At 35.2% G+C, this 26143-nt stretch overlaps 1 protein-coding gene across 1 annotated transcript in view; it reads right to left on the reverse strand.

The window, feature by feature from the left end:
- The window catches only part of CNGB3 (cyclic nucleotide gated channel subunit beta 3), a 206569-nt gene that overhangs the window by 69697 nt on the left and 110729 nt on the right, over positions 1-26143 (reverse strand). The window contains exons 5-11 of the mRNA XM_037803185.1: positions 24313-24465; positions 23206-23414; positions 17736-17786; positions 15219-15305; positions 11983-12047; positions 11088-11210; positions 3557-3698 (exon numbers count right to left, since the gene is read on the reverse strand). Of these exons, the coding sequence (XP_037659113.1) occupies positions 3557-3698; positions 11088-11210; positions 11983-12047; positions 15219-15305; positions 17736-17786; positions 23206-23414; positions 24313-24465 (830 nt within the window). The remainder of the gene's footprint in view (positions 1-3556; positions 3699-11087; positions 11211-11982; positions 12048-15218; positions 15306-17735; positions 17787-23205; positions 23415-24312; positions 24466-26143) is intronic.

Consider the following 26143-nt stretch of genomic DNA (forward strand, 5'->3'; position numbering starts at 1 on the left):
TTAGGTGAATAAAGTGTTCTGACATGATATATTCCTTTCTAATGCATTGACTTCTTGTTTTTAAAACACTGATTTTGGGTCCTAATTTCACTTCTTGCCATAAAATATTGGACAAATCATATCCTCTCTCTGACCCAAAAGGATGACAGTAAGATCGGTCTTGCCCAACATCTGAGGTTTTTGTGGGGATCTAGTTAATGCATGCAAATATTCTTTATAAACTTATACATTACTTCAAATATGTTTGTTGCTATTTTAAATAATTATACAGCTTGTGTTTATGCAAGGAATGTGCAACAAAAGTTGAGCAATTACCTGACAGAACGGCTAGTCCCTTTTGGAAAGTCTCACTTTGAAAGCATCCTTCATAGATTATCCAGTTTGGCTGGCTATATAGACTCAATTCATCATGAAATTGCAACCTCTGTACTTACATTTGTGTTGTTTAGACAGATAAAATCAAATCTCATCATGCTTAAGGCGTAGTATTCAGCAGAAGTTGAAGTGTGCTGAAATTACTGAAGCATTATCTACTGCTGTGACAATGCTTAAAGAACTGTCAGGTTTTAGTTCTTGGATGTTTATAATTCAGCCATAAAAACCCACTCTAGGTTAAGAGCTGATCTTTAAGGTCTCAGCAAAAAAAAGAAAAAGAAAAAAAAAGATATATAGCTCGACTCTTCCTCTCACATAGAAGGAAACAAGTGGTTGTAAATTTGCTTCAGCTATAGGTTTATGATAGGGAGGAAAATCAGGGTCTCACTTGTGCACTTAAAAGACTTTGCTCATTCATTCTAGTAGCTGAATCTTTTCTGCTAAAGGGAAAAAACTACTCATTCTTCAAGGTCCAGCTTAAATGTCTTTTTTATTGTGATGCCTTCCCCAGTTTCCATTTTTAAAGTTAGTATATTCTTCTATTCATCCATAGTATAGGAGAAGGAGCTATGTAGATAATCAAACTGGATACATTTTTTTGAATGACTAACTCACTCTGCACTGGCTATTGCAAATATTCTTCAACAACTTCAATTCACAGGTGATCTTGGCAGATGACCTATATTTCCAAGTCACTTAAGGCTGTGAGACTTGGGACATTGTGTGTGGGGGTAGTGGGGGTTAGGGCGGTTAGTAAGGTGTTAAGTTTGAAACCAAGAACAATTAAAAGAATCATTGATCAGTGCTGAGGGCCCAAGAATTTGTAGTGACAGTAATCTGAATGGTTTATGTGTGATCCTTTAGCAGTGTTGGGTTGTTCTTATTGTAGGAGTTGAGGAAGATGTGTGTTCTGCATTATGTTCCAGACTACAGAAGTACGTGAGAGTATGAGAGGAAGACAGTTTCAGTCTCGATGAGTTGCAAACAGAGAAGAGAATATTGCAGTTAAGATGGGATGATGTCAGGGTGCATTAATTCATGTGGTTGTGTGCAGGAATGCTGAATAAATGAAGACTTTGTCCCAGGCCTCCTTACTTTTTTTTTTTTTTTTAAATCTCTTCTCTTTCTAAACATGTTTTATTCACTATGAAAGTATTTCTGGCTTCATGCTCTTCTCTATGCTCTATTAACTCAGTGACTTGATAATTCTTCCTGTTCTTGGAATCTCATATTCAATATAAAGGCAGGTATAGTGTGTTATATAGAGTGACACCTCTCAAACTTTCTTGTGTGTCCGAGTCAACTGGAGATTTTGTTAAAAGATGGACCCAGAACTAACCAGCAGAAGTTCTGGCTGGAGACTGAATTCTGGACTACAGTTTGAGTAGCAAGAGAACTAAATTGCTCTGGACCTGGATTTTTAGTTTTGTTTTTTGTGAAAAATGCCTTAGACATATTAAGTACTCAATAAATTTTAGATATACTATTTTGATACTATTATTTATAGTTCTGGCCTTTTCTGATGGTATGAATTGGGGGTTCCTTTTAGTCTTTTCAACTCAGTTTCTTCATCTGTCAAGTAGAGAACATAATGAATATGATATGGCTACTAACCTTACACTGATTTTATGAGAAATTAAAAAATAATGTGATTTTACTTTCAAATTGATTTGAATTGAAATTCTCTCTAAACCAGCTTCCTATTTTCAATCAGTATTACCACAATATCCCCAGCTAGTAAGATTGTGATATTTTATATTCACAGATTTTAACCACTTGGTATCCATCTTCACAAACCTAAATATTTTCTAAATAGAATTTCCTTCACAATCTCTCTCTTCACCCAACACCATAATCAAGCTGGGGTTGTCATATTCCTAGACTAGTTCACTCCCCTTTAACTAGACTTCCTATCCCTTGCATTTTATCCCTTCCAATTCATATTATATTTTGATTAACTGTCATTGAATCGCTTTAAAATCCTCCCCTGGCTGACTACCATTGCTTAAGGATAAAGTTCAACATTTAACCTAACATCCAGAGCCCTTAAAATATCTTGTCCTTACATAATCCCTAACCTTATTTACAAGCATCCTATACTCCAGTAATTTTCTGGACCTCTATCTATTTCTCCAGATACATATTGTGCTTTGTTACGGCCATCTTTTCACTGTTCCTCAGCCAACTGACTGAACTACCTATCTGTAACTACTGAATCATACCTGGTTTTTAAGATGGCTTAATTGTATCGTCCACCATGAAACCTCCTGGACAGCCTCTCTTCTGAACTAACACTGAGCTTTCAGCCTCTTCTCTGGTGCATGTAAAGTAGACCCTTGATATTTTTGGATGTAGGATTTGAGATTTGACTGTTTGTGAACAGCTTCAAATGTCATAAAAATAGTTTTTATTGTTAAATTTTATTAAAGCATGCATTTCACTCATACCACTGCAAGTGTTTTAAGTTGGAACAAATCACTTCTCTAGTGGAAATAATCATTTCATGATGTAGCCTAATGCTTCACTCAGCTTTGTTCTCTAAGATGTACTGTATACACATGTAACTTCAAAAGGTGCTATGCTCTCAAGCCTTTTTTTTTTTACCTGTGAAAAATTGTGAATTCAAGCTTTTAGGCTCTATTTTTTACAAATGCCAAGTACCTTCCAGTAAAGATATATATGAAAATATATACATAAAAACATGATACTTTCTAACTAGACTGTGATTTCTTGGGAATGAGGACAAGGAGATGTCATCATAAAAATATGTGAGTCAATGATTTATTTTTAACTGACAGTTGGCAACCTCTGTTTTAAATGACTTCTGAAATCCCTTTTAACCCAGTAATTCAGTGATAGCATTTGAAGTTTAAATAATGAGAGAGCTTTTAAGAGTTGTTAAGAAGCTTCAAGTAAGAAGGTAAGTTAGAGACTTGACTTTCTCTGAGAGTCCATGTTGACTCTCATTGCTAACTGGCTCTCTGATAGATTTGATGGTTTAAAAACTGAAAGGTAATATTGGCCCCAGTCACATTTTCCTCCAATTAACTAAAATAGATGAAAATTTGTTAAAGTAGAAGAGCAGAGAGATTTTAATTTTTCATCTGTAAGGTTTATAAAGACTTGATAGCATTTCAAAAATGACAACATTAGGTCTCTAGTGATTCACATCTCAATTTACCTGACCAATTAAGCTGGAAAACACAAAAACTCCAGAAAAAAAATTCAAGAGTTGAAAAACAATTTCAAATGAAGTCTGCGGTTCTGGAAGGCCTCCAATAGTAATCAAAGTTCGAACTGCCCAATAATAGCATCTCAGATACCTGTGAAAAGAGAAGATATATGTTTTGCTGTTTACTAAAACACTGATATACCAATATGCCTGGAAATACAGATTATTAATTATAACAAACTTCTTTCTAATCAACACTTTCTTTCTATAGGCAGAATTGGCAACCACCATGTGTACTAATGTAAACTTCTTGGAAAACACTGTGAAATACCCAAGGCGGGAGTTTACTAGTAATTCTATTTATCTCTTGCTGCAAAACAATTTACCCCACAATTTAGCAGTATAAAACAACACCCATCTCATTAAATTCATAATTTTGTGGGCCCACATTATGTGTTCTTGGAAGCCCAAGGTGGCTTCTTCACTCACATGTCTGGGCCTAGGCTGGAACGGTTGGAATAACTGAGGCCAGCTGGGTTTTTCTCTCTCTGTCTATGCAACCTCTCACTGTGACTAGCTTGGGCTTCCTCAAAGCATGGCAGTTTCAGAGTAGATGGACTTCTTATGTGGTGGTTGGTTTCTCCCATAGCAGTAGCTACATGGGCAGTAGCTGCCATGCTTTGAATAATTCAGAAGTCCTATAACATCTTAATCTATTGCCACTAGGTCAGCCCAGATTCAAGGGAAGGTAAATTTGAATCTACCTCTCAATGGAAGGAGTAGCAGACTGCAGCCATCTTTAAACTACAACACTAGTGATTTGTGGAGAATATTACAGAGATCAAGGATATTTAAACAGATGGGAGAGCCTTTTACAATTCACATTCAATTGTTTTTACTAATGGAAAACAGAGCAGGTAAATACCACTCCTTATTTTTTCTACTCACATCCCATTATATTACAAATAAGATGACATGGCACACTTAAGATACGTGCATTTCATTGTATGTTCAAAATAAATATTGAACTGAACGCAACAGGAAAATCACTGAGTGTAATAGGTAATTTATTTAGTATTTTGTGTTGAAGAAAATTGAGTATATTAAAAAATATGCTCAATAAAGATTTTGAATTTAACTTTGAGCAGTTGAAAATGGAGAGGCTGAGATCATTACAGCCCAGATAGGAAGAGGGTCAGGGAACCAGGGCAACAGAATAGAATGACACGGACTGGGACAGAATGTACAATATTCACTAGTTACATTGGATGAAGGTTTCACTGGATCCACAGTGAGATGGGAATGGAAATTAGTATTGGGACCCCAGTGTATATATATTCTAGTTTTTGTATGATTAGGCATACTATTTGGTATACTCCAAAAGGTGCTGATGACATAGTTGGAGGCCAGGCATTCCCACTGAGTCCCTATGACAATGTCCTGTGTATAAAGAACATCTCCAGATATTATTAAAACAGAGAGGCTTTTAGAGTTAGTGGGTCCCACGTAGCTAATCTAGTATCCCAGGTGGGCACAGAAAAACTGTGCCTTTTACAGAATCCTTCCCTAGTCAGTCTTCTATTTCTTATCTGGGTATGCCACACATAATATTGGCACTTTAAATAACTGTGTATCACTTGAACAAGGGTGGTCGTTTTCTCTTTCTGTAAAAATAGCTTAAGATCTTTACATCTTCAATATAGTAAGAAGGTGGGGTTTACAATGGAAGAAACAAACCACAATTGAATCAATTGTCAAATAAAAACAGATCTACAAAGAAATCACTCATTTTGAAACTTGATATCTTTTGAATGATGTGGAAGTTTTTCACCTGGTGTTATAGGGATGGAAAAAATAATTTAACTATTTGGTAGAGGTTGAAACCACTGTGCAAAGAGAATAAAAATACTACCTCTCTGTAATAATTTCCTAGTAGTCTTTCTAGGACATACTAATATTGCTGTGAACTTGATGTCAAAAAGAACGACCTTGAAGAAGAACAGAATTAATTTTATGGATTGAATTTTTACTTTTTCAATTCCAATTTACAATTTCTCTTTACCTTATTTATTTTGGTCACAGGTCTGGGCCTGAGGGTCTCTTTAAATTAGACATATATTGAACCCGATACTGCCCAAGAGTGAGGCAGGGACTAGATCTTCCCTACACAGGTTTACTCTATTAAAACTGTTAGAATTATTGTCCCCTCCAAGATCACTGTATATTAACAGGAACAAACATAATTATTTCCTCTCTTTTCATGTTCATGGATGTTAAAAAATAACAATCAACTGTAAAATTTTGGTATTGATTTTCCAAATCTGAAGGGTGAGGCTTGAACTATTTTTTATATTAAATAGTGTGCAATGTTAATTGGAAGTTTTCTGCCTTAATGTGTTGAGGTTTATTTTTGCATTCTTTTCTCAATCATGTCTTACACACAGACATGCGCAACCAAAGGTAAGATTTGTTATTTAATTAGATAGCATCTTATTGATTTTCTAGGATTAGCTTAATTAGTCAAGTGCATCCACCCCTAATACCAATACCCCAGGTGGATAGATCTTTTCAAAGAGATTCTCTCTATCTGGTTGATTTAATGACTATCTAACAGGCTGCAAACTTACATGGAAAACAAAACTTTAGCATGCTTACTAAAGAGATAAGGCAGAATTTGATATGAAACCATACAAAAGCATATTAGAGTGAAGATGGAAATTCTTCCTTTGTGAAACAAATGTGACAATAAACTTTCCCCCAACATACAAATTTCAAACATATAAAAAACACTGAATGACTTTTACAGCGAACATCTATATACCCTCACCTAGATTCTACCGTTAACATTTTACTATACCTCTTTTGTCATGTATCTCTCCAATTAACCATCCATTAATCCATCCTATTTTTTTGGATGCATTTCAAAGACTCTTCCTCCTAAATACAGTACTTCAGTATATATTAGCTAGAATTCAATATTTATTTTGAACATACAATAAAATGCACGTATCTTAAGTGTGCCACGTGATGAATTTTGACAAATGCAGAAACCTGTGTAACACAACCCCCATCAAGATATAGAACATAACCATCACCCAGAAAGTTTTCTCATGCCTCTTTCTAGTCAGTCGCTGCCCCTACCACCACAGAGGCAACCACTATTCTAATATTTTTCCCACTGTAGTTAAGTTTTACCTGTTTTAGAATTTCACATAAATAAAATCACAATATACACACTTTTGGGTAAGGCTTCTTTCACTCAGCATAATGTTTTTGAGATTGATCCAAGTTGTATGTAGAAGTAATTTATTCTCTATTGCTGAGAAGTAGCCATTTATGAATATACCACAGTTTAGCTATACTATTACTGATGAACACCTAGGCAATTTCCAGTTTTGGGCTATTATAAACAGAGCTTCTGTGACTATCCTGTGCAAGTCTTTTTAATGACATATAATTTCATTTCTCTTGGAAAAATATCTAGGCTTGCAATTTCTCAGTTGTAAGGCAGGTATTTAATTTTTTAAGAAACTGACAGATCTTTTTCCAAAGTGATGGTACCATTTTACATTCCCTCCAACAATGTATGAGAGTTCCATTGGTTCATATTCTTACCCCATCACTTGGTATGGTCAGTCTTTTTAAATTTTAGCTATGTGCTGGGTATGTACTGGGACATGTGATTTTTAAAAGTTTCTGCAAACTTATTACTGGAAGCACTGGATATTGGGGGGAATTGTCCCATTAGAATGTAAGCTCTATAAGGATAGGTATTTATATATCTAATACATAATAGGAGCTTAATAATATTTGTTGGATGGTATGAATGAATGAATGAGTGAATGGTAATGCATGCACAGACTTACTGAAATGAAAACCTAAGAAGACTCAGCTGCAAGCTGTGTAATCCCCTTCCAGAGTCTTCCTGTCATATTGCCAACTGCCCTTTATCTGGTCCACTGAACTCTTTGCTCCAGTGTGTTCTTGTTACATCCCAAGGGTGTCCTTATAGGCATTGCAGTGTAAAGACCATTCATCTTTTTTTTTTTTGGGGGGGGGGGGCAGTGTCTGAACTCAGGTATCTAGGGGACCCTGAGCAAATTTCTTCATCTACCTATCATCATTTTATCTGTAAAATGAAGGGTATGGATTATTATAAATTCTCTTAGCACTAAGGTATAGTAATTCTGATTTCTTCCTTATCCCATCTAAAGTCATGATTCCCATGACAGTCTTGCTTGCTTTTCTACTCTTTCCTTCAAGCATGTAGGCATTAGGGATTGGGGCTAGGGATGTGGTGCATATTGGGAAATTTATGTCAGAAAATAAGTAAGAATGGAGTGGAAAAAGGTACATTGGGGATATTTCTGGGTATACAAATAACCTTAATTACTTTGAGTTTTCCTTTTGAGCTAAATATTTTCATTCTTTATAAAATTTCACAGTCTAAAGAGGGATGTCATTCACTCAATATAAATGAAAATGCCTTCTTGATGTCTATTGAAATGGTGTGAGTTAATGAAATAATAAGAAACTTGTGTCATATTTTAAATGTGTACAGTGCTCCACTTAATCCCCATATTCTGCTATCTAATTCTAACTTGGACAAAGTTTACAAATAATGACCTTCATAAACGGCCTTCAATTTAGAGGATTTCAGAAACCATCACAAAGCTTAAGTAAAAAAAGGCTTTAGATAATCATTGTAAAACCTTGGCTTACAGGTCAAAGAATAAAATGAAAAACAAGAAGGAACATGTGAAGATTAAAAATTGTTGGGAAAATGGAAGCATATTAATAACTGCCATATACAAATTATCTTTAAAAAATGTATGTAGGGATGCTGTTTTTTAAAGCATTTTCTTTCCAAAGATGACATGTGTCCCTGACAATTGGTAAAGGGATTATTGGAGCTTTGAGGGTTTTTTCCTCCCACTTTTTATGGTTTTATTTAATACAAATAAAACTTTTGACAATGAACTGTCTATTCATTTTCTTCATTGTGCAGTGGGACATTGGGATTGGGGACTGTGATGACCAGCTAGGCTGCTCATCTGCGATGGCTTTGTTGGTTCTTGGAAGAAACTTTGTGAGTAATCTCAGCAAAGGAAGATTTGTTACATATCAACAGCACTTCCAGATCCTTGACATTGTAGATTAGGAATTTTCGGAAGCCACTGTGCAGCATGTGCTTCCTTTTCTTGTTGCTTCCATAACCGCTGTTGGGCATCAAGATCTGGCCCTTGAATCTTCTCTGCACCCTGTTGTCAGTGTTTCAGGGTAGCTGCCAATTATGCTTAAGTTTGACATGTCGATTTGACAGGTGCTGATGAACTTCTTGGTCCTCTTTCTGATGATCTTGGGCTTCATGAGGCATCTGAGGGCAGCCAGGATGCTGCTTAGGAGAGGCTGCCACCTCCACAGGCAGCACTGAAGAGGAGGGAGCGGAAGGTGGTGCGCAAGGGAGACAAAATTTAACCCCTAGATTTTTGTCTTGAGGAAGAACACTTCAGTCCAAATGAGCAGAGCAGGGCCAAGGGGGTAATGTTGATCTTTATAATCAAAGAATGTAAGCTGTGTGATACCAATTCTGTGAAATCTATTGAAACTTGCTCTTTGGCCTAGAAAATGATCACCTTTTTAATATTGTTTCTATGAGTGATTAAGAAGATGGGGGATTTCTTTTTTTTTTTTCCTGAGTGTCTATTACATACTTAACACTGTGGTAGGCACCAAGAATAAAACATATTTCTTAGAAACCCTGTAGACAGACATCCAGGTCTGAAAAGACAAATAACTCCACTTTTTCTGGAAAGCATTCTGATGCAAACTTGTATCATTTGGCTAATGTGATAAAAACCGCTATCAGCTACAGGCACCTAATGAAGTTGAATTACTTATATTTTAGGCAATATTTAATGCCTAAAAATGCACCCCTGCCCTCTCATCTTAAATGGGTCTTTCTAACTTTAAATTTAAAAGAATCAGTTCTGGTTAAAAGTTCAAAAAATGTTATTGTAATTCCTCACACACATCAAATTCTCTCCAGGTAGGTGTAATTTTGTAAGGTATTTTTACTCTCTTTGCTCTATCCTACAATTGTTCTCCTTCCCAATGTGGCTTGAGTTGCCCTTCAAAGTACAGCTGGTAGCTGTTCTTTTCCAGTAAGGATGTTGCCTTATAATATGTTGTGTCATTTCATTGGAGTAGTAAATTAGAGGAGTCTAGTTTACATCTGTCTTTTGTATCTACCAAAAGGAAATCTCACCATTAAATAACCCAGTGGAATCTTGCCATTATTGAGTCCTGATTCTACTGCACTTAATTGTTCAAACAATCTTTTATTTCTGAGACACTTGCATATCTAATTGTCAAGTTTAATTTATAATCCTTGTTATTTTCTAAGTGTTTAATTGAGTTAGTGGTTATGGCTGACTCATAAACCCATAAAACTCTTCAGTGGCAAGCTAATTAGCCACTGCACCTGCCCTCTAAATAATTAACATTGTTCATTACTAACAGTCAGCATTGGATTTATTAAAAGTTTACCACCAGTTGAAGGTAGAGGCTTTCAAACTTTTTTGATCATGATCCAGAGTAAGAAATGAATTTCACAGGGCAACCCAGGATACAAACATACTTTTTAAGTGAAAGAGGGTAAAGTAAAATAGAATAGAAAGTATCAGAGTTCATCACACACATATGAGACAAATGTTCCATGAAATAAGAGCTACCATTATAATGTGTGTTCTAGTTTGTAATGCTGCCAGAATGCAAAACACCAGAGATGGATTGGCTTTTATAAAAGGGGGTTTATTTGGTTACACAGTTACAGTCTTAAGGCCATAAAGTGTCGAAGGTAACACATCAGCAAACACGTACCTTCACTAGAGGATGGTCAATGGTGCTGGGAAGGCACATGGCTGGCATCTGCTCCAAAGCCCTGGTTTCAAAATGGCTTTCTCCCAGGATGTTCCTCTCTAGGCTGCAGTTCCTCAAAAATATCAGTCTTAGTTGCCCTTGGGGTTTTGTCCTCTCTTAGCTTCTCCAGAGCAAGAGTCTGCTTTCAATGGCTGTCTTCAAAATGTTTCTCATCTGCAGCTACTCTCTCAGCTTCTGTGCATTATTCAAAGTGTCCCTCTTGGCTGTAGCAAGCTTGCTCCTTCTGTGTGATCTTATATAGTGCTCCAGTAATTTAACTCAGATCCACCCTGAATGGGCTGGCCAACACTTCCATGGAAATTATCCAGAGTCATCATCCACAGTTGGGTGGGGCACATCTCCATGGAAACACTCAAAGAATTACAATCTAATTAACACAGATAGGTCTGCCCACACAAGATTACATCAAAGATAATGGCGTTTGGGGGGAAATAATACATTCAAACTGGCAAAATGTGTGATGAATGATATTTTCTATTCTATTTTACTTCACCCTCTTTCACTTAAAAAGTACTGTTTGGAAAGCACTGACTTAAGAAAACCCATATACTGAAGAATCCATAAAACCAGTAAAATTTCTTGCAAAATTAGAACTTACTTGTTTCCTTCACCATTATACACCCACTTAGTAGTGCCAATTCCTTCATAGTTTGAAGCCCAGTAATAAATACAAGCATTAATGTGCAGGGTAAACAGCAAGTATCCAGTTGTTCGAAAGACTCTGTCAGGGATAAGAAATGGAAAGTAAGGACTCATGTTATTCCTGGGATACAGCCGATTTTAACATTTTCTTTTCCTTAAAGTTGCTACTGAACCCCATTGCTTCAGATTTGCAAAGTGTTAACTCTCATTAGTACTGTATAAAATGATGGTGCCATGGCATATTTTCTGACTATGGTGTCTTGACTTGGACTGACAGAGTGTAAAAAAAAATGAAATATCTTCTCTTGTTACAGATGGTTTGAGTCAACTCCTTGAAAGATATGGCCTCAAGGGTCACCTCTCCACTTAGAGTTCCATGAAATATGCCACACTGATTTAACTAGATATCTTTGAAAAGCTCATGGGGCTTTATGCTACAATTAACTGAGACTAGAGGTTTCTGTGCACATGAAGTTCAGAACAACAAATGAATGAACTTCAGGTTAGGGATGGATTGTGATGAGAGGGATGTAAAGTCAACTTGTGAAAGAGCACATTTAATATGTGTTCTCACTGAAGTAGGTAATAAGTCCTATTATTTTTTTTAGTCCTGTGCTCATCTAAAACCTAGTATGATTTTCATACCTTTATCTCATTTAAAAATATCCAAATCTGTTTTAGGATATAACCCCATATTTTATGTAGCCCCAAATCAGAAATTGTCCCTTTTCTTGAAGCCCCAAATCTGAAATTGTCCCTTTTCTTGAAGAGGGAGGCCACATTCCTCCTAAATGTTGCTAAAATGCTGTACCATTGCATTCCCCCCACAACTACACTGAGTTATACTTTACCTGTAGATATATGCCTTGTCCAATATAGACTCTAGATGATGATTAAACTCAAAAAATGAGGCATACTACGTAGAAAACAAGCAAAAGAAATCCAAAAGTGTGTTAGTTTTAGATACATCCATTTAAATAAAATTATATGATAGATTTTATTTGCTAGTGAAAACAATTATATTCTTTCAAAAACAAAACAAAACAAAACAAAACAAAACAAAACAAAACAAAACAAAACAACCCAGGGCCTGTTTAGTGGTATTTTTGCTCTGGGCAGTATATTTTGGCATGGTACCCAACCTCCAGAGCTTCCTGCTTTATTTTATTTCTACCCTCTAGTTAACATTCTTGTTTATAATGCTTGTTGAAAAATCAGGCTTAAAAATATTTCTTTTCTTCTTTATTATTATTATTTTTGAAAGCATATAGTAGATCTGTATTTTAAAGTAATTAAAATCAGGCTTTTCCAAACATGAGTAAAATAGGAAAAAAGATAGCATAATACATGGAAATCAGTGCTGTTCAGTATGAGCATTGCTTTTAAGTAATCTGCATTAAATGTGTATTCATTTCAACAAAATTTAAAGCACAGTAAAAATTCACATTTGTTAGCTATTCTTGACATTGTTCAAAGATACAGTGAGTTTATGTGTATCTAAACGGACCTCAAGGTCTTTTTCCCCTTTTACTTCTCTCTACTCTTATTTGGTACCAGCACTCCTACCCCCTGATTCCTCTTTTATTATTCTATAACCATAAATACCATGTAAGGTAAGGGTAAGAACATGAAATTTAGAGCCAAACTCCAATTCCACTGCTGCCATTTACTAACAACCTTGTGACCTTGGAAAATTCACTAACCTCTTAGCACCTTGGGGGACATTAAGAGGGCATGCCTCCTAAAGGGGTTGTGTGCTTAAATGGGTTAACATTTAAAGTGCTCAGAATAGTGCCTGGAACAAAGAAAGCATTATCACAGCATCAAAATGTGATCAAATGATTGAGGTTGTTCAGGAGTTTTGGCTTTTGAAAAGTGAGGGTTTATTATATTATTATATTATTTAAGTCTTTTGATGCTTTATCTGCTACTAAACTATATGCTAAAGTAGAATCAAAGTATTTTACAGATGGGAGGGACTTCAGTTCAAAATTTCATCCAATGTAGATACTACTACAGTAGCACATTTGGAATTTAAAAAATAGATGTGATGAATCTTTAATTAGAAATATAGGCCAATAGTTTGTTTTTCCAAAATTTCTGCTCATTCAGATTAAAATAATTTCAATTTGTGGGAAATTGTTTACTTGCTCTTTGACAGAAGTTTGCCCAAAGGCTTATTTATAAATTTAGCTTAAGTGTCCACTACAGAGAAAAGTTATCATACTTCTAATTTGTTTTATCATTTATAGCTTGGAGAGATAAATGATAAGTATCCTAGAGAATTGTGCATTAAAATGACACTGTGATAAGTGAAATGATTTGACTATGGGGATATGAAAAGAAGATCAATGTTGACTTTCAGCACCTCCTATATTTTAAGAAAGAGACCAGGCTTTTTGGACACTTTAGGGATACAGTGATGGGGTGTGAAGAGCTGGTGTTTTATAAGCTGTTATTAAAATGCCAGACAAACTGTTGAATACATAGAGACATGGTTCTTTTTGAAAGTTGGTTATCCCTGAGCAGGGACATCCTGAAACTTTCACACAAGGCTAGAAATTTTATGGTTAATGGCCTGGCCACTAAACTGCTTGGAATGATATGTTCTGTCTCAATCTAGATCTACATGTCATGATCAAAGCAGAAGTCTTCAGAGTTGTCTTAGATGTCTGGGAATATGGGGTAAGGTCCCTCTCAACTTGGAAAAAATCATGGGCATGGGAAGGAATGCCCTTCCAGCATAAGGTTTATCTGCCAAATGGATTATAATAAATAATTTGGAGTCAGGAAAATATGTGATAGAATCCCGATACTGCCACTCATCAGTAGTTTGTATAGATTTTTTTCTACCTTGTTAACCCTCAGTTTCCTCATCTCTAAAATGAAATTGTTGAGAGAAATAAGTGAGAAAATGAATATAAGCTTTTATCCAAGTATGTGGTCCAAAGTGTATACTCAATAAATGGCAGCAGTTCCTATTGTTGTTATCAAAATCCATGAGTGTCACCAGTTTACACTTTAATGTCTTCTCAAGATTGCAAAAGAGGTAACTACCTACAATTCATACCATCTTTGTTGTTCTTTTTAAGAAAGTAGTATCATTAATGATTTATATGGAATTTCAAATTCTGGTTTGCCTCAGATTCTTTTTAGATAAAATCCAATGAAGCTATGAGTTATAAAATATTTATGTCACAGAATCTTTTTGAATAGGTAATACATTCACAGAGATCAAAAACAATATAAAAATATGTACCTTAAAAAGTCTTACTCTTGTCCTTATCCAGCCCAATTATCCCTCTTAACTCCCCTCCCCATTGCATATAACTACTTTTATTAGGTTTTTGGTACCCTTCTAGGTTTATGTAAATATAGAAAAACTGAATTTTTTCCCTCTTCTGTTACACAAAAGTTAGCATTATTCTATACATAGTTCTATAACTTATTCTTTTTTTTTTTTTAACTTGACAATTTGTCTCGGAGGTCTTTTCATATTAGCACATAGAAAATTTCTCTCTCTCTCTCTTTTTTTTTTTTTTGCAACAAAGTATTCTACTATATGGATGTACTACAGTTTACCTAGTTAGTTCCCTGTTGGTGGATATTTGGGTTGTATTCAAGTAGGTAAATAATTTTTTGATGCAAAAGAGTGTTCATGTTTTTCCCCAAATTACAGAACTTTAAATAAGGTAACTTAGAGATCATCTAATATAACTGCCTCATTTTACAACCAATATTCCAGGCATTCACTAATTCATATAGAAGGACAAATGGAAAAAGTTCAAAATTATAAAAGATTCATTTGTAGTTGTACTGTATTTAGAGGTAGAAAGCATTTCTATTTTAGATTATAAAGATACCTACAATGAAATATAGAATAAAAACAACCAGGAGCAACATCCATCAATAGAAGCAATGATGTTTTTCTCTCCCTTCATTTTTAAAAATTCATAGTATGGATGAGGGCAGAAAAATGAAGGAGAGTTCAGGAAAAATTAACAATATTGGTAACTTTAGGATATTTCAAATTGCTCCAAGATTTCCATTATTATAAGAAGAAAGCAATTAAATACAGTTATCTTACCTTTAATATCCTATTTGTTCTAAATATTGGATTAAAACCAAAGAAGAGATAGAAAACATCCAATGGTATTACTGATGCAAGATCCAACTGTTGGAAGAACACATTTCACAATTATGTTGTGTTTACATGCTTTCAGGGACATGGGTGGAATTATACCAATGTATATAAAAGTTGATAAGTCACCATGAATTATTTGTTGTTTAATCCAAAATTGTTCAGATAAATATGCTTGGTGCCATTGAAAAGCATATCAGCACTACAAAAATGAGAGTAGCCTATTTTCAATGTATTTTCTACCTGCATGCATCTGATCTCTCCTTAGGCACTGCGTTTGCTGGGATTTTTGTTGAGCTGTCACATAAACTTCAGTGATGGCATGGTTGATAACGTTAAAATATATTTAATAGTGTTTTGGTCATGAGGCTCTTGGACTGAAAAGGTCCATCCTGGATTCTATTCGAAAGCATTGCACATTCATTGCAGTGATATATATTTATGTTTCAGTCAATTTTCCAGTGCGCAGGGCTGATTATATTGTTGTTGGTTCATCCATGCTCCTCAATTCTTTCTACTGCTATCTACTTTTGGAACATTTGCTACCAGTAGACTTCTGTGGAAATGTCTACCAGGGACTGTGCAAATGAAGAGGGAGAAAAGAAATGAAAATGATAATAATAAAACATTTTTTTACATAAGATAAAATCATTCATTGTCATTAATTTTCACACAGCTTTGAGAAATAGTGTATAGTTTAGAAAACATGTAAGATATCTTAAGACAAAAACATTTAAGGGCTTTGTGTAAGGCCACTTATATGAAAGGGAGAGTTAATTAATTGTGTAACAGAATTTTAAAGCCTTACTACCATTTAACAGAAATAGAGCTTTTAGTCTATTGACTAGAAATTGGACAGAATAAAGCTTTCAGTTTGAATTAATCAGATTAGCTGTTATGAACAATAATAAGCATAAACAAATTACTTATGAAAAGTAATGGTTTAAAAACTGCATCATATCCAAAACCGCACTGATTTTACCGTAGAGATATCAATCCTCATAACAAGATGAGGGGTGTACAGAGCAGTTACTAAAATAATGTCTTACACACTCTCTTTATCCAGTGTATGGGCAGATGAGTAAGAAAATAAAGAAAAAAATGAATAAATAATAGGGAAGGATAAGGGGTATGGGATATTTTGGGTGTTCTTTTGCTTTTTCTTTTTATTATTTTTTTCTTTGGAGTAATGAAAATGTTCAAAAATTGATTGTGGTGATGAATGCACAGTGTATGATGATGCCATGAGCCAATGATTGTACACTTTGGATGATTATCTAGTATGTGAATATATCACAATAAAATTGCATTAGTACTAATAATATCTTAGAAATAAGAAAGCAGCAAAACACTGAAATCTGTGTAAGGGAACTTGTGAGGCATGTTGGGATTGAAATAGGACTAAGACATCATTTTTGTTCACAAGCAGTTTACAGTCTAACAGTGGGATAACCAAGCACAAAAATAACTATAATACAATGCTGTTAAGACAAGCAGAAGGCGCTAAGGGAATTCAAAAGAAGGAATGACTGTAATTGAATGAACATAAAATTTTACAGTTATATCCACAAATTAAATATATGAATTAATTTAGCTCTTATTCAAACTCAAGAAAGTAATTAACAGTTTGGAATAAGCTTAGTGGCATTTACAAAGATTATTCATCCTCTTTGTAGAGTTCATCAAAGTAGTGTGGATCTTTTATGAATATGCTTAACTGGCAATTTTTTACAAAGAAAGTAAGTTGGAGATAAAAACCAGTTGAAAGGGGTTTTAATCATTAGATTGCTAGTAGGAACAGTTTGGGTCCTAAATCCATATTTATATTTCTAAACAAAATTTGAGGCTACTAAGATGTTGTCCCTAAAGTAAGAGGCTGAAGTTGACTCATACAGACTGGGTAACTCTGGGTAACCCCTAATAACTACCTATTTCAAAGTTATGAGGAACAAATTAAAGATAAGAAAGTACTTTGTAAATAATTATGGGCTATAAAACATAAGATTATATTGTTATTTGAGGAAAGAAAGATTCCACGTTATCTGAATAATTGCTTATTTTCTATTTTTTATTTTGCTTATATGAACAAAGAGGAAACAGGAGTAGAAAAAATTGTGTAGACTTTACATCATGCTACATGAATTAAAGGTTGGAATCTCTACGGACAAGACAAAGTACACCCCATACTCCTTTACTGACTTTTAAATCAGAATGTAAATGTGGGCACTAAATTATTTTCTCTGCTTAATAAAAGACCTATATATTGAATCACACATTTATATATATAAGGAAGTATATCATTAATTATGAGAAGCCAAAACTTTAGGTTTGCTTTTGCCTAATAAAACTTCAACTGTATGAACTTTGTTATAAAGGCTATTATTCTGAAAGGAAGAGGATTTGTTTGTAGAAATCTGTAGATAGGATTTAAAGACAAATGGTAATTGTTTGTAAGTCACCTACCTGAAATTTTGTAGAACTCCTGTAGTGTCTTTTTAGCTCATTTGAATCCACCTGAAATATGTTATATTTATATTTCACACTAATTTTAGCAACTTCATCAATTATTTTCTTGCTTTATCTTCCCCCTATTTACAATTTATTCTCCCTACTGGTTCCTTTCCCCCATTTCTTCCTGCTCCATTCTCTCACATCTTAAAACATCTTCCTTGTTTTTTTGTTTTCTTTTTGTTATTGCCCTACTGTTTACCATAGTCAAGCTTCTTAAGAGAGTCACCTACATTGTTCTCCACATTTTTCCCTTCCATTTATTCCTCAACCCATGGCAATATGGTGGCAATTTGGCTTCTGCTCACTTCTTTTATTCCACAGACTACCAATGCCAACCTACCAATAACCTAATTATCACAGCCAGGGCACACTGTAAGGTCTAGCATCCTGTTTACTTACTTTATGACATGTACCATATTTTGGAATTACACATATATTTCTTGGCTCCAGATGAAAAGGGAAGCATTTGTTACTATTTGGACCTAAGAGAATTAATGCTGTTATTGGATGTATATTCTTATGCTTCAGTTTCAGGTAGGGTAATTTTTTATGTACTATTTATTAGTTGACTGAATTATTATATCTTTGACAGATGGAAGCAGCATCTTCTAACAGTTACCTTCCAAGCCGTCCAAGGTCAGAAGTTTTAAAATACTGCCCAGCAATATTAAAGTTTGGTTTGCATACACTGCAATTCCCCAATCCTCATTTTTTTTGGGGGGGGGGGCAGAAAATTTTACTCACATACACAAACTAAATTTTACAGACCTATATCAGAAAAATATACAGTATGTATATTTAGTGATTTTTACTGTAAAATAAAATGGCTTACTGAGTCACTGGTAGACAGGTTTAAGTTGATAGCCCTATAAATCAAGTACCAAGCATGAATAAAATCAGTCAACTTCTTCAAAGCTTAGATGGCACAGACAAACACATTTCAAGAGCCAAGCAGTTAAGTTAAAATACTATGCCATCCCCCTAGAGAGGAAGAATTATTTTTAGCACATTTATGCCTTTACTTTCAGGGTTGTCTATGATCTTATGACTGAGTAAATGTAAATAAAACTAATGCTTGCTAGAATAAATGAAAGTGCCATCTAGTAATTTTAAAATCCCATTTCTTTTGAGCACTAAATAAATTTGGTATCATTAGCCTTATGAAGATCAGCATGCTTACCAGTAACAATTAGGCATTTATTTTTAAAATGTCACCCCTTTTAATTCTCTCTCTCTTTTTAAAGCCTCATCATTATGACGGCAATATTTCTTCACGGGAGGCTTACTTTAGGAAGGATATGCCAATTGTATCTAAATCCTTTTCCAACAGGTCGCTTTTGAAGAAACTACATAGGCTTTATTATATTTACTTATTATCCACCTCTTCTTATACACAATTCATAGGAACTCCACAATTTTACAAATAACAGTCCAAAGAATTTTTCAAAGATAATAAAACTGTCTGAAATAATAGAAGATACATTCTAGGAGGAAGGTAAACATTAGAAAAAAAATCAACTATAATGCTAATTAAATAATTATTCAAGGAAAGGAAACCCTTAAAATGAGATTACCATTTGTTATGGATTGAATTGTGTCTCCCCAAAAGATATGCTCAAGTACAAACCCCAGTCTAGTGAATATGATCCTTTTGTATACATGATCTTTGAACTTGTTTAGTTAAGATGAGGCCACATTGGATTAGAGTGGACCCTTATAAGGGGAGGAAATTTGGACACATACAGAAAGCAAATACAGCCATGTGACAGAGGCAGAAATTGAGTTATGCCATGAACCAAAGAATGCCATAGATTGCCGGCAAGCCATGCTTGAACCCTAAAGTCCTTGGAAGAAGCATGGCCCTGCCAACACCTACAGATTTCTGACTTCCAGCCTCCAGAACTGAAAGACAGTAAATTCCTATTGTTGTAAAGTACCCAGTTTGCGGTACATTGTTAGGTGGCTCTAGGAAACTAAGACACTATTCATTCACTTTTTCTTGAGTATCTACTCTTGAGTTCCTATGATAGATAGGAAAATGATCAATTTCTGTCCCTAGTCTCAAGAAACTTATAATCAGGTAAGAAAGGTAGCTACACCTACAAATATGAGACAAGAGGGGGAAGATGGTAACAGTGGGCATTCACTAATTTAAATCATTTGACAATTTTAAAACTACTGAGCATCATCTAGATACCATGGTCTAGGCTAGGGGTACACACTGTCTCCTTCAATCCTCAGAGTAGGTTTATAATGTGGGATCTGCTATTACCATTCTATGGATGAAGAAGATCATGTCAATGAAAGGGTAAATTTATTTTCTTTAAGTAATGCTGTTAGCAAATTTCAGAGGTGGAATTTGATTCTGGTCTGCTTGTTGCTACTATATTATAATTAGTCTAACTGTTATTAAACAAAATTGCTTAATAGCAGTATGAGTAAAGTGTATGGAGCACAGAAAAGGGAGTGGTTACTTTTCTTTAGTTCAGTTCACAAACAGTAAATGAGGAACAAGTGCCAAAAGCAGTGACTATATGGGAAGGCCTGATTGACATTGTTCCCTGATGGCACACAGCATTTCTATGGTTCCTTTTGTTTGGTAAGTGAATTTAACAAAGGGTTGTGGGTGCAAATGTCTCATATTTAAATAAACTCCACTGTCATTTCCAACTCTATTTCTTCTGTCTATAAAGAGATTTGATTGAGAAGTCTGCCCACTTTGGACAGCATTATTTTTGGAAGAAAGATATTGTACGTAAATGTTGTGGAAAACCTGTAAACTCTCCTAGTTCCCTCTCTTGTGAATTTTAGCACGCCAATTGCAATTATCTGCTGTCTGTTACTTGTCATATTCTCTCAAGGCCTTGGGGAATTAATCTTTCTGTCTTCCAGTCCTGGTGCATTACTTGTGGCAACTTTAGAGGCTTAGTAGTTTGTTGAATGAATGAATAAATAAATGAATACTTTGGTGGTATATGCCAATAGCTAAATGTAGTGAGAACTTCAGGTTGGGTACTCAACTTGCATAGTTCTTACTAAAATGTAATCAAGTTTCAAAGGCTAAAACTACCTACTCTAAATTAAAGAAACCATTAAACTTCTTTTGAACAAACAGAGCAATTAGTTCCTGCTCTATATCTGTAGCTCATGATAATGCATTTTAAATACAGCTCATTGAGTGTGTTTTTATTGGTTATTTTTCTTGGTTTTAACACTCCATTGTGTGCAAAGGGCTCTTAGAAAATTGAAAATAAAAGTCTCCCTTTACTGATTTTGTCATTTTCCATTTGTCAAACATTGATTTTCTCCCCCCTTGTGCATCTAATGGAGGTTGAAATTAGTGCTCTTTTTTTTGGTTGTTTACTTCTTATTTGTATACCATCATCATCATTCATCAAGCTGCCAGTGAGCTCTGGGGATATGCTGGTGAGTAAACTAATGCTCAGGTCCACTTAAGGAATATTTTGAATATATATTTACCATAATGTTGGCTCTTGCTTTTTTTCAAGTATAGGGGACATTTCCCAGGAAATAATATTTTTAAAATAGGAAAAAAAAAATAACCCAAACTACTGATTTCTAGTTTTTTGATAATTTTAGCTCTCCTGGAGATTCAAAAGAAAATATTGAAAGTAATAAGGAACTTACCTCTCTTCTCCAAAAATATATACATATATCTAGGGTACCAAACACTAGTCACTCTGCTCTTCTTGTTGTGACATCAGACTTTGTATTCTGTGTAGCCCTCCCAGGGACATGGGAATAGGATGTCACAGTGAGCATCTACTGGAAAAAGAGTATCCTTCTAGTTAGCTAGGGAAGGGCTGAGGAGTACGAGTTATGAAAACCATATTCTTATGTGTTCTGTTTGAGATTGATTGGATTGGCTATGAAATTTTCTTGACATAGAGAATAAATCCAGGAGAAGATAATTTTTCGTAAGGGCAAGAATGCTAGTTTCTGAGGTAGGCCACTGCATTTGATCATGAAAAATGATCTGTGATGAATCTGGAAAGTGAAGAATGAAAAGGAAAGTGACCAGAAGATACCATATTAATAATGGGGGGGGGGGGAACCCAAACTGATGGCGTTCTATGTGCTGGGATTGTGCACACAGCTGCAGGTCATGTGGCTTTTTGCTATAGATTGGCTATCTTGTTGGATGTCCTGATGGTTCATTGCTGTCTCATTCTCTTTGAGTGCAGCTGAATCATTCTTTCTGCAATGATGGAAATCTGCACTGTCCAATACGGTAGCACTAGTCACACATGGCTCTTAAGCACTGAAAACATGGATAGTGCAACTGAAGAACTTGAATTTTTAATGTTATTTAATTTTAACTAATGAGCAAATAAATCTGAATGACACATGAGGCTAGTGGCCACCCTATTAGACAGTAGACTGGGACTGACATCTTTGTTTTTCTTTTTAAGTAAGGTTTGCCCTAAGTGTCCACATCTAAAACCTTGGATTTAATGTATGTACTATACTGTTTTCAATGCTGACTATAGAATGATGAACAAGAAATAATCTGTGTCTGCAAAAACTTACAGCCTAGTCTGTCTCAAATACCAGGCTGCCTCCTAAGAAGGTTGAGTAGGCTCTAATGGATGAAATAATACCTGTCTTATCTAAAAAGTATTGAGGTTAATGGCAGAATGTAATACAGTAGGGAAACAACTGTTACATAGAGTGTTTAAGGTTTGATTACTACAGGAATGTGTACTAAATTATTTCTTTTTGCATTGAAGAAGTACACATTTTTTACATTATTTTGGTAAAATATGTGTCTAGCTCATTAACTTTGTATCCTCAATATGATCAAATTCTGTAACACTTGCCAATCCAAAACCAGTATCATGTAGTTATTGCGAGCCTGTGTTGTGGAGTCAAACAGACCTGAGTTTGAATTTTGGCACTGTTACTTTCTAGATTTTTGCCTTGGGCAAATCACCTACTCTCTGTGAAACTCAGTTTCCTAATCATAAATGGGGCTAAAAATAAAATCTTCCTTATCAAGGGTGGCTGAAAGGATTAGGTGAGACATTGTAAATAAGTTAACTAGCATACTAATGACAGATGACATTTAATACACACCATGTCTCAGCCAGTTTCAGGTACTTTACATGCATCAATTCATTTAATCATACCATCACATAGTAGAGAAGTTACATTGTTATTTTCATTTTAAAGATGAGGAAACCAAGGCATGAGAGATGCATGGTTCCCAGTGCTTGGTAAACATTCATTGGTGATATTTGGTTATTATTATTATTAGTGGTGCTTTCCTGTGGTTAAAGACCCATATATGTAGAAACAGCCAGTAAATCATTAAGTAACACAACTTGCTTAATTTTTTTTTTTAATATTCAATCTGATAGCATTTATTTGTCAGTTTCTGCTTCTCCCATGCCCCACTTACTATTATGTCTCCTCCTCTTATAAACTGGAGTCTGGGCTGGATTAACAGCATATCACAAAGGTAGATGATATCACCTATGATGTCTGTAATAAGCCAGTAGCATGTGTTGTCTGGAGTTTGATATGGAAAGACTAGGCGCAGTGGTATGAGCCAGCAGTTCCAATTAAAGGCAATGGCGACAAGCAAGAGCCATAGGAGATAGAGTTGATCTAGAAAGACAGCAACTGGGGTAATCCAAATAGCATGTAACAAACAATAAAAGAATTTGCTTGCTTGGTTTGGTAAAGTTAGGGTATTACCCTCCAGAAATATGCAGTTTGCTGCAAGAGGCTATACTAACTATTCAGCATAATCCTAGGGCAGGAGGCAATGGCCTTTAAAAGGGATGTTGTGATCTTTCAACTCGTCCAACTTTGCAGACTGTCCTTACTCATACAGAAGTAGCCACTCCAAGTCTGTCCCCATGGGTAACTGCACTAATTGGATCAGGAAAAGGGGAAACTCAAGAAAAGTCAAAGGTTTGCTGCTCAGGCATAACTGTAGCAACAGGTCCCTTGTTCATCCGAAGTTAAGCTTCAGGGTCACCCAGAGTAAGCTGGAAGAAAGGCCACATCTTGCCTGAGAAGAGAACCCAATGAGGATGGCACTAAAGTGGGGAGGCAGAGAATCAGCCCATTAAGGCAGTCCATATCCCTTTACTCACTGCCTTTGTCTGCCCAGGGGAGGATATGGGAGGGGATTTCCAAATAGAATAATTAGCATTGTGAACCCATGAACGACAATGGACTTTTAAAAATTTTTAAAAATATTTAAAACAATTTGGTGGCAGGGCACATACTGCTAAATGCTTTGAGGCATTCCTTTCCAAAGGGATTATGGGCCGGACAGGCCCTGGACTGGATTTTAAAAGCAAGCAGGAAAATTTTATATCTTATCCTCACCAGAGAGGGGCACATGATCCTTTGCATATTAGGTAGTTTAAATTCTGCTTTCTAGATAGATTCAGATTGTGGACTAGGAAGAGAGAAGCCATCTGTGACTTTGGGTCACTGGGAGTCTTGGTGCCAACTGGTCCTCCCACTGGGACAGTCCACCCTTTGATGGTACCTGTGTGTGAATCTATGCTTCTTGGAAGTCTAATTCGCTTTAGGTAATCTGTCAGAGGCACTTGCTGGATTTTGCAACACAACATGCCATAGTAGTGTTCTTCTTTTGGCTTAGCATTTCTTGCTTGTGTTGATGATACAGCTGTGGGATTTGCTTTATATGGAAGAAAAGATGAAAATATTTTTCAAAGGTTAGATATCATTGACTATTCATTGTCCTTCATAAAATAAAATTTCTACTCAGTATTCAATCAAGGTTATGCGCCTAACACTTGGCTAGGTGCTATGCGACCATGGAGAAGGCCATAGCCATGAACTATGCCCTCAAAAGCAGGGAATTCTTATGTTCTTCTATAAAACACGTTTCAAATTTCTGAAATAGCTTCCAAAGCTTCCATCCAATAATAGAAGCAAGATTGGAAAAAGGGAACAAACTTGCTTACAATGTGAAATCAAACTATCTTTCTTTGTCCTACTGATTTAGTGTCAGCCTATTTTATTTAATTCATTTCTACTCCAGTTTATTATTACTGTATAGGATCAAGTTAGCTTATTGAGCTGAAAGCTTGAGTTTCCTAAAGTCAGAATATTTGAGAATCTTCCCCTCTCAGGCAAATGAGACAAAACCTTCATGATATTTAAAATAGTGACTTTATGAAACTATCCAGGTAATGAAGACGCTGGAATTTGGAAATACACAGCAGGTTTAAAGATTACTAATAAAATGTCACAAAGGATTTACATGTAGGATATTTTAAATCTATGCCTGATTCTCACATATTTTGGAGTATAAATAAAGTCAATGCTTTGGATTTACACTGATCAGTAATATTATACACATTCCATAGGATTTATTTTCCTACATTAGCCTTAACATATGTCCTTAAGTTATATGTATAACAAGGTCAAACTTTTCTCTTTAACATATATTTATTGAACTGTAATGACTCTGATTTATTTTAGCCTCTACTTATTGCAAAGAAACTATTATACAATCCATGGTTTATTGTGAAAATCCAACTTCATCTACATAGAATTATAAGGAAACACTCAAATCCATTCAACTCCATCCCATGTAATTAACAATTTTATTTTATTTATTATTAAACAATCTGTCATCTATTACTTTTCTATATACATATATATATGTTGCATAGATGTAACCATAGTATGTACCACTTTTGTGCACTATTTCATCATACTTGTTATTTCACAAATTCATTTTGGTAATTATTAAGGATGTTGATAATTTTCCTACATGTTTGCATGCTATTTGTCCATCATCTTATGTGACTACTGTGTTGATAGCCTTTGCTCAGTTGTATACGCAGCTTTTTGTATATTATGGGTATTCATAATAAATATTTACAATAAAACTTGCTATAGTAGATATAGTTGGTGGCCTATGCATATACCTGGAGCCCACTCAGAGGTCACCTGCAGAGGGCTCTCCGAGTCCCTCTGTCTGAGGATTACCTTTGACTGCAGGAGCAGGTCTGCTTGAAGTGTCCCATCAGTCCTTTCAGCAGCCCTCAACTAAGGAGGCACAGGAGTGGTGGAATGATAGCTTCCCCCTCTCTCTTTAGGATAATTCTTGGGTGTGAGCCACAGTTTTTCAGTGGGATCAAGCCCTGGTTGCCCACAGCAATAATCCTTCCATTAACATACCCTTTATTGGCTTAACTCTCTTCTCTCTCTCTTTCCCACTCTCACTGTCCTTCTTGGATCACATTCAAATAAAGTATTTGTACTTAAATTGTTGTCTGAAGGTCTGATTTTGGGGGAACACAAACTAAGACATTTGCAAAGTATATGCCCCCTTATAATTTTCT

This window comes from Choloepus didactylus, chromosome 14, assembly GCF_015220235.1.
Source record: "Choloepus didactylus isolate mChoDid1 chromosome 14, mChoDid1.pri, whole genome shotgun sequence".
Taxonomy (NCBI): Eukaryota; Metazoa; Chordata; class Mammalia; order Pilosa; family Megalonychidae; genus Choloepus; species Choloepus didactylus.